The sequence below is a fragment of the Corvus hawaiiensis genome, chromosome 38 (assembly GCF_020740725.1).
Source record: "Corvus hawaiiensis isolate bCorHaw1 chromosome 38, bCorHaw1.pri.cur, whole genome shotgun sequence".
Classification (NCBI taxonomy): domain Eukaryota; kingdom Metazoa; phylum Chordata; class Aves; order Passeriformes; family Corvidae; genus Corvus; species Corvus hawaiiensis.
In genome coordinates this window covers 116,631-129,536 of record NC_063250.1, presented here as the reverse complement: position 1 = coordinate 129,536, position 12,906 = coordinate 116,631, and the positions used below count along the sequence as shown (strand labels likewise).

Genomic DNA, 12,906 nt, shown 5'->3' with positions numbered 1-12,906 from the left:
ACAGCGTGGCCATCTGAGGGGGGTCAAAAACATCCCGAAATAGCCCAAAACCACCCCAAAATAGCCCAAAAATACCCCAAAATAGCCCAAAAACACCCCAAGGACATCGAGAACAGCGTGGCCATCTGAGGGGGTCAAAAACATCCTGAAATAGCCCAAAACCACCCCAAAATAGCCCCAAAATACCCCAAAATAGGCCAAAAATACCCCAAAACCACCCCAAAACCATCGAGAGCAGCGTGGCCGTCTGAGGGAGCCAAAAACACCCCGAAATACCCAAAACCACCCCAAAATAGCCCCAAAATACCCCAAAATAGCCCAAAAACACCCCAAGAACATCGAGAACAGCGTGGCCATCTGAGGGGGCCAAAACCACCCCAAAATACCCCAAAACCACCCCAAAAACATCGAGAACAGTGTGGCCATCTGAGGGGGTCAAAAACCCCCAAAATACCCCAAAACCACCCCAAAATAGCCCAAAAATACCCCAAAATAGCCCAAAAACACCCCAAGGACATCGAGAACAGCGTGGCCATCTGAGGGGGTCAAAAAACATCCCGGAATAGCCCAAAACCACCCCAAAATAGCCCAAAAATACCCCAAAATACCCCAAAAACACCCCAAGGACATCGAGAACAGCGTGGCCATCTGAGGGGGTCAAAAACATCCTGAAATAGCCCAAAACCACCCCAAAATAGCCCAAAAATACCCCGAAAATACCCCAAAAACACCCCAAGGACATCGAGAACAGCGTGGCCATCTGAGGGGGTCAAAAAACATCCCGGAATAGCCCAAAACCACCCCAAAATAGCCCAAAAATACCCCAAAATACCCCAAAAACACCCCAAGGACATCGAGAACAGCGTGGCCATCTGAGGGGGTCAAAAACATCCTGAAATAGCCCAAAACCACCCCAAAATAGCCCAAAAATACCCCAAAATAGCCCAAAAACACCCCAAGGACATCGAGAACAGCGTGGCCATCTGAGGGGGCCAAAAACATCCCGAAATAGCCCAAAACCACCCCAAAATAGCCCAAAAATACCCCAAAATACCCCAAAAACACCCCAAGGACATCGAGAACAGCGTGGCCATCTGAGGGGGTCAAAAAACATCCCGGAATAGCCCAAAACCACCCCAAAATAGCCCAAAAATACCCCAAAATAGCCCAAAAACACCCCAAGGACATCGAGAACAGCGTGGCCATCTGAGGGGGTCAAAAACATCCTGAAATAGCCCAAAACCACCCCAAAATAGCCCCAAAATACCCCAAAATAGGCCAAAAATACCCCAAAACCACCCCAAAACCATCGAGAGCAGCGTGGCCGTCTGAGGGAGCCAAAAACACCCCGAAATACCCAAAACCACCCCAAAATAGCCCCAAAATACCCCAAAATAGCCCAAAAACACCCCAAGAACATCGAGAACAGCGTGGCCATCTGAGGGGGCCAAAACCACCCCAAAATACCCCAAAACCACCCCAAAAACATCGAGAACAGTGTGGCCATCTGAGGGGGTCAAAAACCCCCAAAATACCCCAAAACCACCCCAAAATAACCCCAAAATAGCCCAAAACCACCCCAAAATAGCCCAAAACCACCCCAAAAACATTGAGAACAGCGTGGCCATCTGAGGGTGCCAAAAACCCCGAAATACCCCAAAACCACCCTAAAATACCCCAAAATACCCCAAAATAGCCCAAAACCACCCCAAAATAGCCCAAAAACACCCCAAAAACATCGAGAACAGCGTGGCCATCTGAGGGGGTCAAAAACCCCCAAAATACCCCAAAACCACCCTAAAATAACCCCAAAATACCCCAAAACCCCCAAAATACCCCAAAATACCCAAAAAAATACCCCAAACCCACCCCAAAATAGACCTAAACCACCCCAAAATACCCAGAAATACCCAAAAAAACCCCAAACCACCCCAAATACCCCCAAAATACCCCAAAATACCCTCACTGGGAGCTGGTACTGGTCTGTACTGGGAGCCGTTACTGGTCTATACTGGGAACCATGACTGGTGTGTACTGGGAGCTGTTACTGGTATTTATTAAGCGCCGTTACTGGTATTTATTGAGCCGTTACTGGTCTCCATTAAGAGCTGTTACTGGTTTGTACTGGGAGCTGTTACTGGTCTGTACTGGGTGCAGTTACTGGTCTGTACTGGGAACCGTTACTGGTCTGTACTGGGTGCAGTTACTGGTCTGTACTGGGAACCGTTACTGGTCTTACTGAGAGCTGTTACTGGTCTGTACTGGGAGCCGTTACTGGTCTCCATTAAGAGCCATTACTGGTTTGTACTGGGAGCTGTTACTGGTCTGTACTGGGTGCAGTTACTGGTCTGTACTGGGAACCGTTACTGGTCTTACTGGGAACCGTTACTGGTCTGTACTGGGAGCCGTTACTGGTCTCCATTAAGAGCCGTTACTGGTTTGTACTGGGAGCTGTTACTGGTCTCCATTAAGAGCCATTACTGGTCTGTACTGGGAGCCGTTACTGGTCTCCATTAAGAGCCATTACTGGTCTGTACTGGGAGCCGTTACTCGTCTCCATTAAGAGCCATTACTGGTGTGTACTGGGAGCTGTTACTGGTCTGTACTGGGAGCTGTTACTGGTTTGTACTGGGAGCTGTTACTGGTCTCCATTAAGAGCCATTACTGGTCTGTACTGGGAGCTGTTACTGGTCTGTACTGGGAGCTGTTACTGGTTTGTACTGGGAGCTGTTACTGGTATTTATTAAGAGCCGTTACTGGTCTGTACTGGGAGCTGTTACTGGTCTGTACTGGGAGCCATTACCGGTCTCCATTAAGAGCCATTACTGGTCTGTACTGGGAGCTGTTACTGGTGTCCATTAAGAGCCATTACTGGTTTGTACTGGGAGCTGTTACTGGTCTGTACTGGGAGCTGTTACTGGTATTTATTAAGAGCCGTTACTGGTTTGTACTGGGAGCTGTTACTGGTCTGCACTGGGAGCTGCTACTGGTCTGTACTGGGAGCTGTTACTGGTCTCCATTAAGAGCCATTACTGGTCTATACTGGGAGCCATGACTGGTGTATACTGGGAGCTGCTACTGGTGTGTACTGGGCGATTACTGGTCTATACTGGGAGCCATTACTGGTCTGTACTGGGAACCATTATTGGTGCATACTGGAAGCTGTTACTGGTCTGTACTGGGAGCTGTTACTGGTCTATACTGGAGCATTACTGGTGTATACTGGAAGCTGTTACTGGTCTGTACTGGGAGCTGTTACTGGTCTGTACTGGGAGCTGTTACTGGTATCAATAAAGGTGTCAATGGAGCAGTGTCTGTGTGTGGGGGAAGGGTACTGGTCATACTGGTCATACTGGTCATACTGGGCAGGGGTGGAACACACCCAGTGAAGTAACTGGGATGTAACTGGGATGGGGGCTGGGCCCGCTGGGGATACTGGGATGTAACTGGGATGGGGGCTGGGCCCACTGGGGATACTGGGATGTAACTGGGATGGGGGCTGGGCCCGACTGGGGATACTGGGAGGGAACTGGGATGGGGGCTGGGCCCACTGGGGATACTGGGATGTAACTGGGATGGGGACGGGCCCGACTGGGGATACTGGGATGTAACTGGGATGGGGGCTGGGCCCCCTGGGGATACTGGGATGTAACTGGGATGGGGGCTGGGCCCGCTGGGGATACTGGGATGTAACTGGGATGGGGGCTGGGCCCCCTGGGGATACTGGGATGTAACTGGGATGGGGGCTGGGCCCGACTGGGGATACTGGGAGGGAACTGGGTCGAGGACCAAGGCCAGTGCTCCAGACTGGGGGCTTTACTGGTTCAGACTGGGCTGTAACTGGTCATACTGGTCCCAGGGGGGAACAGGGTGCTGGGCTGAGATGTACTGGTGTAAACTGGGAGGGAACTGGGGTGGAGCCCAGCCCCAGTGGGTGAACTGGAATGGAACTGGGATGAACTGGGATCCAGCTGGGGTAGAGGCCAGCTCCAGTGGCGCAACTGGGATGGAACTGGGGTGAACTGGGATGGAACTGTGGCGGGGCCCAGACACGGTGGCACAACTGGGATGGAACTGGGGTGAACTGGGATCCAACTGGGGTAGAGGCCAGCTCCAGTGGCGCAACTGGGATGGAACTGGGGTGAACTGGGGTACAGTCTAACCGCAAGAGGCGAACTGGAATGGAACTGGGATGTAACTGGGGTGAACTGGGATGCAACTGGGGTGGGGCCCAGACACGGTGGCACCACTGGGATGGAACTGGGATGAACTGGGATGTAACTGGAGTAGTGCCCAGCCCCAGTGGCGCAACTGGAATGAAACTGGGCTTAACTGGGATGGAACTGGGGTAGGGTCTAGCCCCAGTGCGTGAACTGGAATGGAACTGGAGTGAACTGGGATGCAACTGGGGTGGGGCCCAACTCCAGTGTTGCAACTGGGATAAACTGGGATAAACTGGGAAAAACTGGGGCAGGGCCCAGCTCCAGTGACGCAACTGGGATAAACTGGGGTGAACTGGGATGCAACTGGGATGGGACCCAGTCGCAGTTGGCGCAACTGGGATAAACTGGGATGAACTGGGATGGAACTGCGGCGGGGCCCAGACACAGTGATACAACTGGGACAAACTGGGATGAACTGGGATGGAACTGGGGTAGCGCCCAGCCCTCAGTGGGCGAACTGGAATGGAACTGGAGTGAACTGGGATGGAGCTGGGATGGAACTGGGATGAACTGGGATGGAACTGGGGCAGAGCTCAGCCCCAGTGTCGCAACTGGGATGAACTGGGACGCAACTGGGGTGTAACTGGTCCGGGGGTGGCTGACGCCAGCAGGGTGGAACTGGTCTGACTGGGCCCAGTGGTGGAACTGGGATGGAACTGGGAGAGCCCCGACATTCCTGGGGGCCCAGGAGTGCCCTGACCGGCCGAGGGACTGGGAGGGACTGGGAGGGAACTGGGAGGGACTGGGAGGAGACTGGGAGGGAACTGGGAGGGAACTGGGAGGAACTGGGAGGGAACTGGGAGGAACTGGGAGGGACTGGGAGGGACTGGGGCAGGAGCGGAGCCCATCCAGGAGCTGCAGGGCCCCAGGAGCGCCCCGAGGACCCCGAGGGACCCCAAGGACCCCCCAAGGACCCCTCAGGGACCCCCAGGGACCCCTCAGGGACCCCAAAAGCCCCCAGGGACCCCCAAGGGACCCCAAAACCTCCCAGGGACCCCCAAGGACCCCTCAGGGACCCCAGGGCCACCCAAGGGACCCCAGAGCCCCCCAAGGACCCCTCAGGGACCCCAAAACCTCCCAGGGACCCCCAAGGACCCTTTAGGGACCCCCGAGGGACCCCAAAACCCCCCAAGGACCCCTCAGGGACCCCAGGGCCACCCCAAGGACCCCCCAGGGACCCCTCAGGGACCCCAGAACCCCTCAGGGACCCCCAAGGACCCCTTAGGGACCCCCAAGGACCCCTCAAGGACCCCAGGGCCACCCAAGGGACCCCAAACTTCCCAAGGGACCCTTCAAAGACCCCTGAGGGACCCCAGAGCCCCCCAAGGACCCTTTAGGGACCCCCGAGGGACCCCAAAACCCCCCAAGGACCCCTCAGGGACCCCAGGGCCACCCAAGGAACCCCCAGGAACCCCCAAAAGACCCCAACCCCCCCCCCCCCAGGAACCCCCAAGGGACCCCCGAGGGACCCCAAAACCCCCCCAGGGACCCCCAAGGGATCCCCGGGGGACCCCAGAGCCCCTCAGGGACCCCCAAGGGACCCCCAAAGGACCCCCAAACCCCCCCAGGGACCCCCAAGGGATCCCCGGGGGACCCCAGAGCCCCTCAGGGACCCCCAAGGGACCCCAGAACCCCCTAAGGGAACCCCAGAGCCCCCCAGGGCCACCCCAAGGACCTCCCAAGGGACCCCTGAGGGACCCCAGAACCCCCCCAAGGACCCCCCAGGGCCACCCAAGGGACCCCAAAAGCCCCCAGGGACCCCTCAGGGACCCCAGAACCCCTCAGGGACCCCCAAGGACCCCTTAGGGACCCCCAAGGGACCCCTGAGAGACCCCAGGGCCACCCAAGGGACCCCAGAGCCCCCCAAGGACCCCCAAGGGACCCCCAAAGGACCCCAAAACCCCCCCAGGGACCCCCGAGTGACGCCAGGGCCACCCAAGGGACCCCCGAGTGACCCTCGAGTGACCCCGGGGTGACCCTGGCGTCCCCCGATGTCCCCGCGGGGACCCCCCCGGGTGGGGGAGGGGCGCGGTACCGCCTGGGGGTGACCACGGGGGGCCAGTGGGGGGGGGGCACCCTGGGGACCGTCACCCTGAGCCTGGAGGGGACAGCGGGGGTGGCCCCCCCGTGCCACCTCAGCTGGCCCCGGCACTGCCTGCGGCCCGGCTCCGTGAGTGCGCTGGGGGGGCACTGGGAGGGACTGGGAGGGACTGGGAGGGAATTGGGGGGCACTGGGAGGGACTGGGGGGTGCTGGGAGGGCACTGGGGGGCACTGGGAGGGAATTGGGGGGCACTGGGAGGGACTGGGGGGTGCTGGGAGGGCACTGGGAGGGACTGGGAGGGAATTGGGGGGCACTGGGAGGGAATTGGGGGGTGCTGGGAGGGCACTGGGAGGGACTGGGAGGGAATTGGGGGGCACTGGGAGGGACTGGGAGGGAATTGGGGGGCACTGGGAGGGAATTGGGGGGTGCTGGGAGGGCACTGGGAGGGACTGGGAGGGAATTGGGGGGCACTGGGAGGGAACTGGGGGGCACTGGGAGGGAACTGGAGGGCACTGGGAGGGAACTGGGGGGCGCTGGGAGAGAACTGGGAGGGGATTGGGAGGGACTGGGGGGCACTGGGAGGGAACTGGGAAGGAACTGGGAGGGAACTGGGGGACACGGGGAGGGAATTGGGATGCTGGGAGGGAATTAGGGGACACTGGGGAGGCACTGGGAGGGACTGGGGGGCGCTGGGAGGGAACTGGGGGACACTGGGGAGGGACTGGGGGATACTGGGAGAGAACCGAGGGGCACTGGGAGAGACGGGGAAGGGACTGGGAGGCACTGGGAGGGAACTGGGGGGCACTGGGAGGGAACTGGGAGGCACTGGGAGGGAGTGGGAAGGATGAGGGGGGACGGGGGGGGCACTGTGGGTGACACAAGGGGTGGCCCGGGGGGGGACAGGGAGGTGTCCCAGGTGACACACAGGTGACACCCAGGTGACACAGGTGGCACCCAGGTGGCACCCAGGTGTCCCAGGTGACACAGGTGACACTCAGGTGGCACACAGGTGACACACAAGTGGCACCCAGGTGACACAGGTGGCACCCAGGTGGCACCCAGGTGTCCCAGGTGACACAGGTGACACTCAGGTGGCACACAGGTGACACACAAGTGGCACCCAGGTGACACAGGTGGCACCCAGGTGCCCCAGGTGTCCCAGGTGACACACAGGTGTCCCGGGTGACACCCAGGTGACACAGAGGGGACACCCAGGTGACATACAGGTGCCCCAAGTGTCCCAGGTGTCCCAGCTGGCACACAGGTGACACACAGGTGGCACACAGGTGATACAGGTGGCACACAGGTGCCCCAGGTGCCCCCCAGGTGGCACACGGGTGACACAGAGGGGACACGCAGGTGCCCCAGGTGCCCCAGGTGACATACAGGTGACACAGGTGGCACCCAGGTGTCCCAGGTGTCCCAGGTGCCCCAGGTGGCACACAGGTGGCACCCAGGTGTCCCAGGTGCCCCAAGTGTCCCAGGTGCCCCAGGTGTCCCAGCTGGCACTCAGGTGACACACAGGTGGCACACAGGTGATACAGGTGGCACACAGGTGTCCCAGGTGTCCCAGGTGCCCCAGGTGTCCCAGGTGGCACCCAGGTGCCCCAGGTGCCCCAGGTGGCACACGGGTGACACAGAGGGGACACCCAGGTGTCCCAGGTGCCCCAGGTGTCCCAGGTGACACACAGGTGGCACACAGGTGTCTCAGGTGACACACAGGTGACATACAGGTGGCACCCAGGTGTCCCAGGTGCCCCAAGTGTCCCAGGTGCCCCAGGTGTCCCAGCTGGCACTCAGGTGACACACAGGTGGCACACAGGTGATACAGGTGGCACACAGGTGGCACCCAGGTGGCACACAGATGTCCCAGGTGGCACACAGGTGACATACAGGTGTCCCAGGTGTCCCACAGGTGGCACACAGGTGGCACCCAGGTGCCCCAGGTGTCCCAGGTGTCCCAGGTGACACACAGGTGACACACGGGTGTCCCGGGTGACACACAGGTGACACACAGGTGACACCCAGGTGTCCCAGGTGTCCCAGGTGACACACAGGTGACACACGGGTGTCCCGGGTGACACACAGGTGACACACAGGTGACACCCAGGTGTCCCAGGTGTCCCAGGTGACACACAGGTGACACACGGGTGTCCCGGGTGACACCCAGGTGACACCCAGGTGACACCCAGGTGTCCCAGGTGTCCCAGGTGACACACAGGTGACACACGGGTGTCCCGGGTGACACCCAGGTGACACCCAGGTGCCCCAGGTGACACCCAGGTGCCCCAGGTGCCCCAGGTAACACACAGGTGACACCCAGGTGACACCCAGGTGACACTCAGGTGACACCCAGGTGCCCCAGGTGCCCCAGGTAACACTCAGGTACCACCCAGGTGACACCCAGGTGCCCCAGGTACCACCCAGGTGACACCCGTGTGCCCCAGGTGCCCCAGGTGTCCCAGGTGGCACACAGGTGGCACACGGGTGGCACACAGGTAACACCCAGGTGTCCCAGGTGTCCCAGGTGCCCCAGGTGCCCCAGGTACCACCCAGGTGACACCCAGGTGACACCTGTGTGCCCCAGGTGCCCCCCAGGTGACACCGAGCTGTCCCCAGACGCTGTGGGTGGAGGTGACGTCCCCGCGGCCCTTGGGGACGCTCCTGCGGCTCCGGCTGCACAAGGAGCCGCTGCTGTCCCTTGTCCCCGACCGCTGGTTCTGCGCCACCGTCACCGTCACCGGGCCTCACCCTGGGGACAGCCCCGCGGCCACCTTCCCGTGTCACCGCTGGCTGGACAGCGGCCACCTGGAGCTGCGGGAGGGGACAGGTACGGGGACACTTGGGGACAGGTCCCCAGTAGCCCTCCTGTGTCTCCCCAATGTCCTCCCAGTGTCCCCCCAATGTCCCCAGTGTCCCCAAGATCCTCCTGTGTCCCACGTGTCCTCTCTGTCCCCGATGTCCCAAATGTCCCCAATCCCCCAATGTCCCCAAGGTGCCAAGATCCCCCAAGGTCCTCCCATGTCCCCACAATGTCCCCAATGTCCCCAATGCCCCCAATCCCCCAATGTTCCTCCAATGTCCCCAATGTCCCCATGTCCCCATGTCCCCCCAATGTCCCCAATCCCCCAATGTCCCCAACGTCCCAAGATCTCCCAAGGTCCTCCTGTGTCCCCCCAGTGTCCCCAGTGTCCAATGTCCCCAGTGTCCCCAGTGTCCCCAATCCCCTAATGTCCTCAACGTCCCCAAGGTCCTCCTGTGTCCCCCCAATGTCCTCCCAAATGTCCCCAATCCCCCAATGTCCCCCCAATGCCCCACCAGTGTCCCCAATCCCCCAATATCCCCAATGTGCTCCATGTCCCCAATGTCCCCCCAATGCCCCCAATGTCCCCAATGTCCCCAATGTCCCCAATGTCCCCCCAATGTCCCCAATGTCCCCAATGTCCCCAATCCCCCAATGTCCCCAATCCCCCAATGTCCCAAGATCCCCCAAGGTCCTCCTGTGTCCCCCCAATGTCCCCAATCCCCCAATGTCCCCAATCGCCCCAATGTCCCCAATGCCCCCAATGTCTCCAATGCCCCCAATCCCCCAATGTCCCCGAGGTCCCCCAAGGTCCTCCCATGTCCCCCCAATGTCCCCAATCCCCCATTGCCCCCCCAATCCCCCAATGTCCCCAACGTCCCAAGATCTCCCAAGGTCCTCCTGTGTCCCCCCAGTGTCCCCAGTGTCCAATGTCCCCAGTGTCCCCAGTGTCCCCAATTCCCCAATGTCCTCAACGTCCCCAAGGTCCCCCAAGGTCCTCCTGTGTCCCCCATGTCCTCTCTGTCCCCGATGTCCCAAATGTCCCCAATCCCCCAATGTCCCCAATGTCCCCAATGTCCCCGAGGTCCCCCAGTGTCCTCCCATGTCCCCCCAGTGTCCCCAGTGTCCCCAATGTCCCCCCCAATCCCCCATTGTCCCCAGTGTCCCCGAGGTCCCCCAACATCCTCCCATGTCCCCCCAGTGTCCCCAGTGTCCCCAATGTCCCCCCAATGTCCCCCCAGTGTCCCCAATGTCCCCAATGTCCCCGAGGTCCCCCAATGTCCTCCCATGTCCCCCCAGTGTCCCCAGTGTCCCCAATGTCCCCCCAATGTCCCCAGCCCGGACCCCCCGTGACGCCGCTCGGGAGCCGCAGCTGCTGCAGCAGCGCCAGGAGGAGCGGAGGGAGCGCAAGGAGGCCTTCCAGTGCGAACTGGGGGAACTGGGAGGGACTGGGAGGGCACTGTGGGGGGAGGGAGGGGACTGGAGGACACTGGGAGGGACTGGAGGGGACTGGGAGGGCACTGGGGGGGACTGGGAGGGGACTGGGAGGGGACTGGGGGGGAATGGAGTGGACTGGGAGGGACTGGGAGGGCACTGGGAGGAACTGGGTGGTCAGTGGTGGTCAGTGGTGGTCAGTGGTGGTCAGTGCCGGTCACTGGCAATCACTGGTGGGCGCCGGCTGGGCACTGGTGATCCCTGGGCAGTCCCTGGGGCAGTCACTGGTGGTTACTGGGGAGCACTGGGAGGTGACCGGCAGTGGGTGGTCCCTGCTGGTCACTGCTGGTCAGTGGTGTCCCTGTCCCCAGGTGGGCTCCCTACGCCCCGGGGTGGCCGTGGTGCCTGCGGGCGCTGCCCCCGTCCCTGTGCCCGTGGCCGCCCCCGCCCGCGTCCCCAGCGATGACGTCACCGCCGCCCGAGCCCCTGTCGATGACGTCACCGGGGCCGATGACGTCACCGGGGCCACCCCCTGAGCTATCGCCCACCCTGAGCTTCCCCCTCGCCCACCGCGCCCAGATCGCCGCCCGCGCCAGCGCTGCGTCGGTGACACCGCGGGGACAGCGGGGACGGAGGGGGCATTGAGGGTCATCGGGGGGTGTTGAGGGCTACCAGGGGGCATCAGGGGGCATTGAGGGTCATCGGGGGGTGTTGAGGGCTATCAGGGGGCATCAGGGGGCATTGAGGGTCATCGGGGGGTGTTGAGGGCTATCAGGGGGCATCAGGGAGCATTGAGGGTCATCAGGGGTGTTGAGGGCTATCAGGGGGCATCAGGGAGCATTGAGGGTCATCGGGGGGTGTTGAGGGCTATCAGGGGGCATCAGGGGGCATTGAGGGTCATTGGGGGCATTGAGGGTCATCGGGGGTCATTGTGGGGCATTGAGGGTCATCGGAGGATATTGAGGGGCATTGGGGGTCATTGGGGGCATTGAGGGTCATTGGGGGTCATCGGAGGATATTGAGGGTCACTGAGGGTCATCAGGAGGCCTTGAGGGTCATCGGGGGTCATTGTGGGGCATTGAGGGCCATCGGGGGACATTGAGGGTCATTGAGAGTCATTGAGGGTCATCAGGGGTCATTGAGGGCCATCAGGGGGCATTGAGGGTCACTGGGGGTCATCAAGGGGCATTGAGGGTCACCAAGGGTCCCTCAGGGTCATCAAAGGTCCCCAAGGGCCATTGAGAGTCATCAAGGGTCATCAAGGGTCATTGAGGGTCTCCAAGGGTCATCAAGGGACTCTGAGGGTCATCAGGGGTCATCAAGGGTCCCCAAGGGTCATCGAGGGACCCTGAGGATCATCAGGGGTCATCAAGGGTCCCCAAGGGTCATCAAGAGACTCTGAGGGTCATCAAGGGTCATCAAGGGTCCCCAAGGGTCATCAAGGGACTCTGAGGGTCATCAAGGGTCATCAAGGGTCCCCAAGGGTCATCGAGGGACCCTGAGGATCATCAGGGGTCATCAAGGGTCCCCAAGGGTCATCAAGGGACTCTGAGGGTCATCAAGGGTCATCAAGGGTCTCCAAGGGTCATCAAGGGACTCTGAGGGTCATCGGGGTCATCAAGGGTCCCCAAGGGTCATCGAGGGACCCTGAGGGTCATCAGGGGTCATCAAGGGTCCCCAAGGGTCATCGAGGGACTCTGAGGGTCATCAAGGGTCATCAAGGGTCCCCAAGGGTCATCGAGGGACCCTGAGGATCATCAGGGGTCATCAAGGGTCCCCAAGGGTCATCAAGGGACTCTGAGGGTCATCAAGGGTCATCAAGGGTCTCCAAGGGTCATCAAGGGACTCTGAGGGTCATCGGGGTCATCAAGGGTCCCCAAGGGTCATCGAGGGACCCTGAGGGTCATCAGGGGTCATCAAGGGTCCCCAAGGGTCATCGAGGGACTCTGAGGGTCATCAAGGGTCATCAAGGGTCCCCAAGGGTCATCGAGGGACCCTGAGGATCATCAGGGGTCATCAAGGGTCCCCAAGGGTCATCGAGGGTCCTGGCCGGCCCCACCCATCTCTTTGTCCTTGGGTGTCCCCATGTCCCCACCCTTGTGTGTCCCTTCTCCATCCCCACATCCCCCAGGGCCCTTCGTGTCCCCACACAGCCCAACGGCCCCCCAGTGTCCCCAAGTGTCCCCCCAATGTCCCTCCAGTGTCCCCAGTGTCCCCAATAATGTCCCCAGTGTCCCCAGTAATGTCCCCAGTGTCCCTCCAGTGTCCCCAGTGTCCCCAGTGTCCCCAATAATGTCCCCAATGTCCCCCAATGTCCCCAGTGTTCCCAGCGTCCCCAATAATGTCCCCACTGTCCCCAGTGTCCCCAGTAACATCCCCAATGTCCCCAGTATCCCCCCAGTGT

General features: G+C 60.7%; 1 protein-coding gene and 1 long non-coding RNA gene across 6 annotated transcripts in view; both read left to right on the top strand.

Moving 5' to 3' along the window:
- Positions 1-1,805, top strand: part of LOC125319242 (polyunsaturated fatty acid lipoxygenase ALOX15B-like) — a 37,841-nt gene extending 36,036 nt beyond the window's left edge. Inside the window, exon 17 of the mRNA XM_048290368.1 lies at positions 338-1,805. Within this exon, the coding sequence (XP_048146325.1) occupies positions 338-361 (24 nt within the window). The 3' untranslated portion in view covers positions 362-1,805. The remainder of the gene's footprint in view (positions 1-337) is intronic.
- Positions 1,806-7,203: 5,398 nt separating this feature from the next.
- Positions 7,204-8,357, top strand: LOC125319250. Of its 5 annotated transcripts, none has more exons than XR_007200630.1 (4): positions 7,204-7,243; positions 7,625-8,118; positions 8,161-8,202; positions 8,283-8,357. It is a non-coding gene; the product is annotated as an uncharacterized LOC125319250 (long non-coding RNA). The 5 variants fall into 5 exon arrangements; XR_007200629.1 differs by having other exon boundaries at positions 8,161-8,220; positions 8,272-8,311; XR_007200632.1 differs by lacking the exons at positions 8,161-8,202; positions 8,283-8,357 and adding exons at positions 8,119-8,138; positions 8,221-8,254 and having other exon boundaries at positions 7,625-8,087.
- The last annotated feature ends 4,549 nt before the right edge of the window (positions 8,358-12,906 follow it).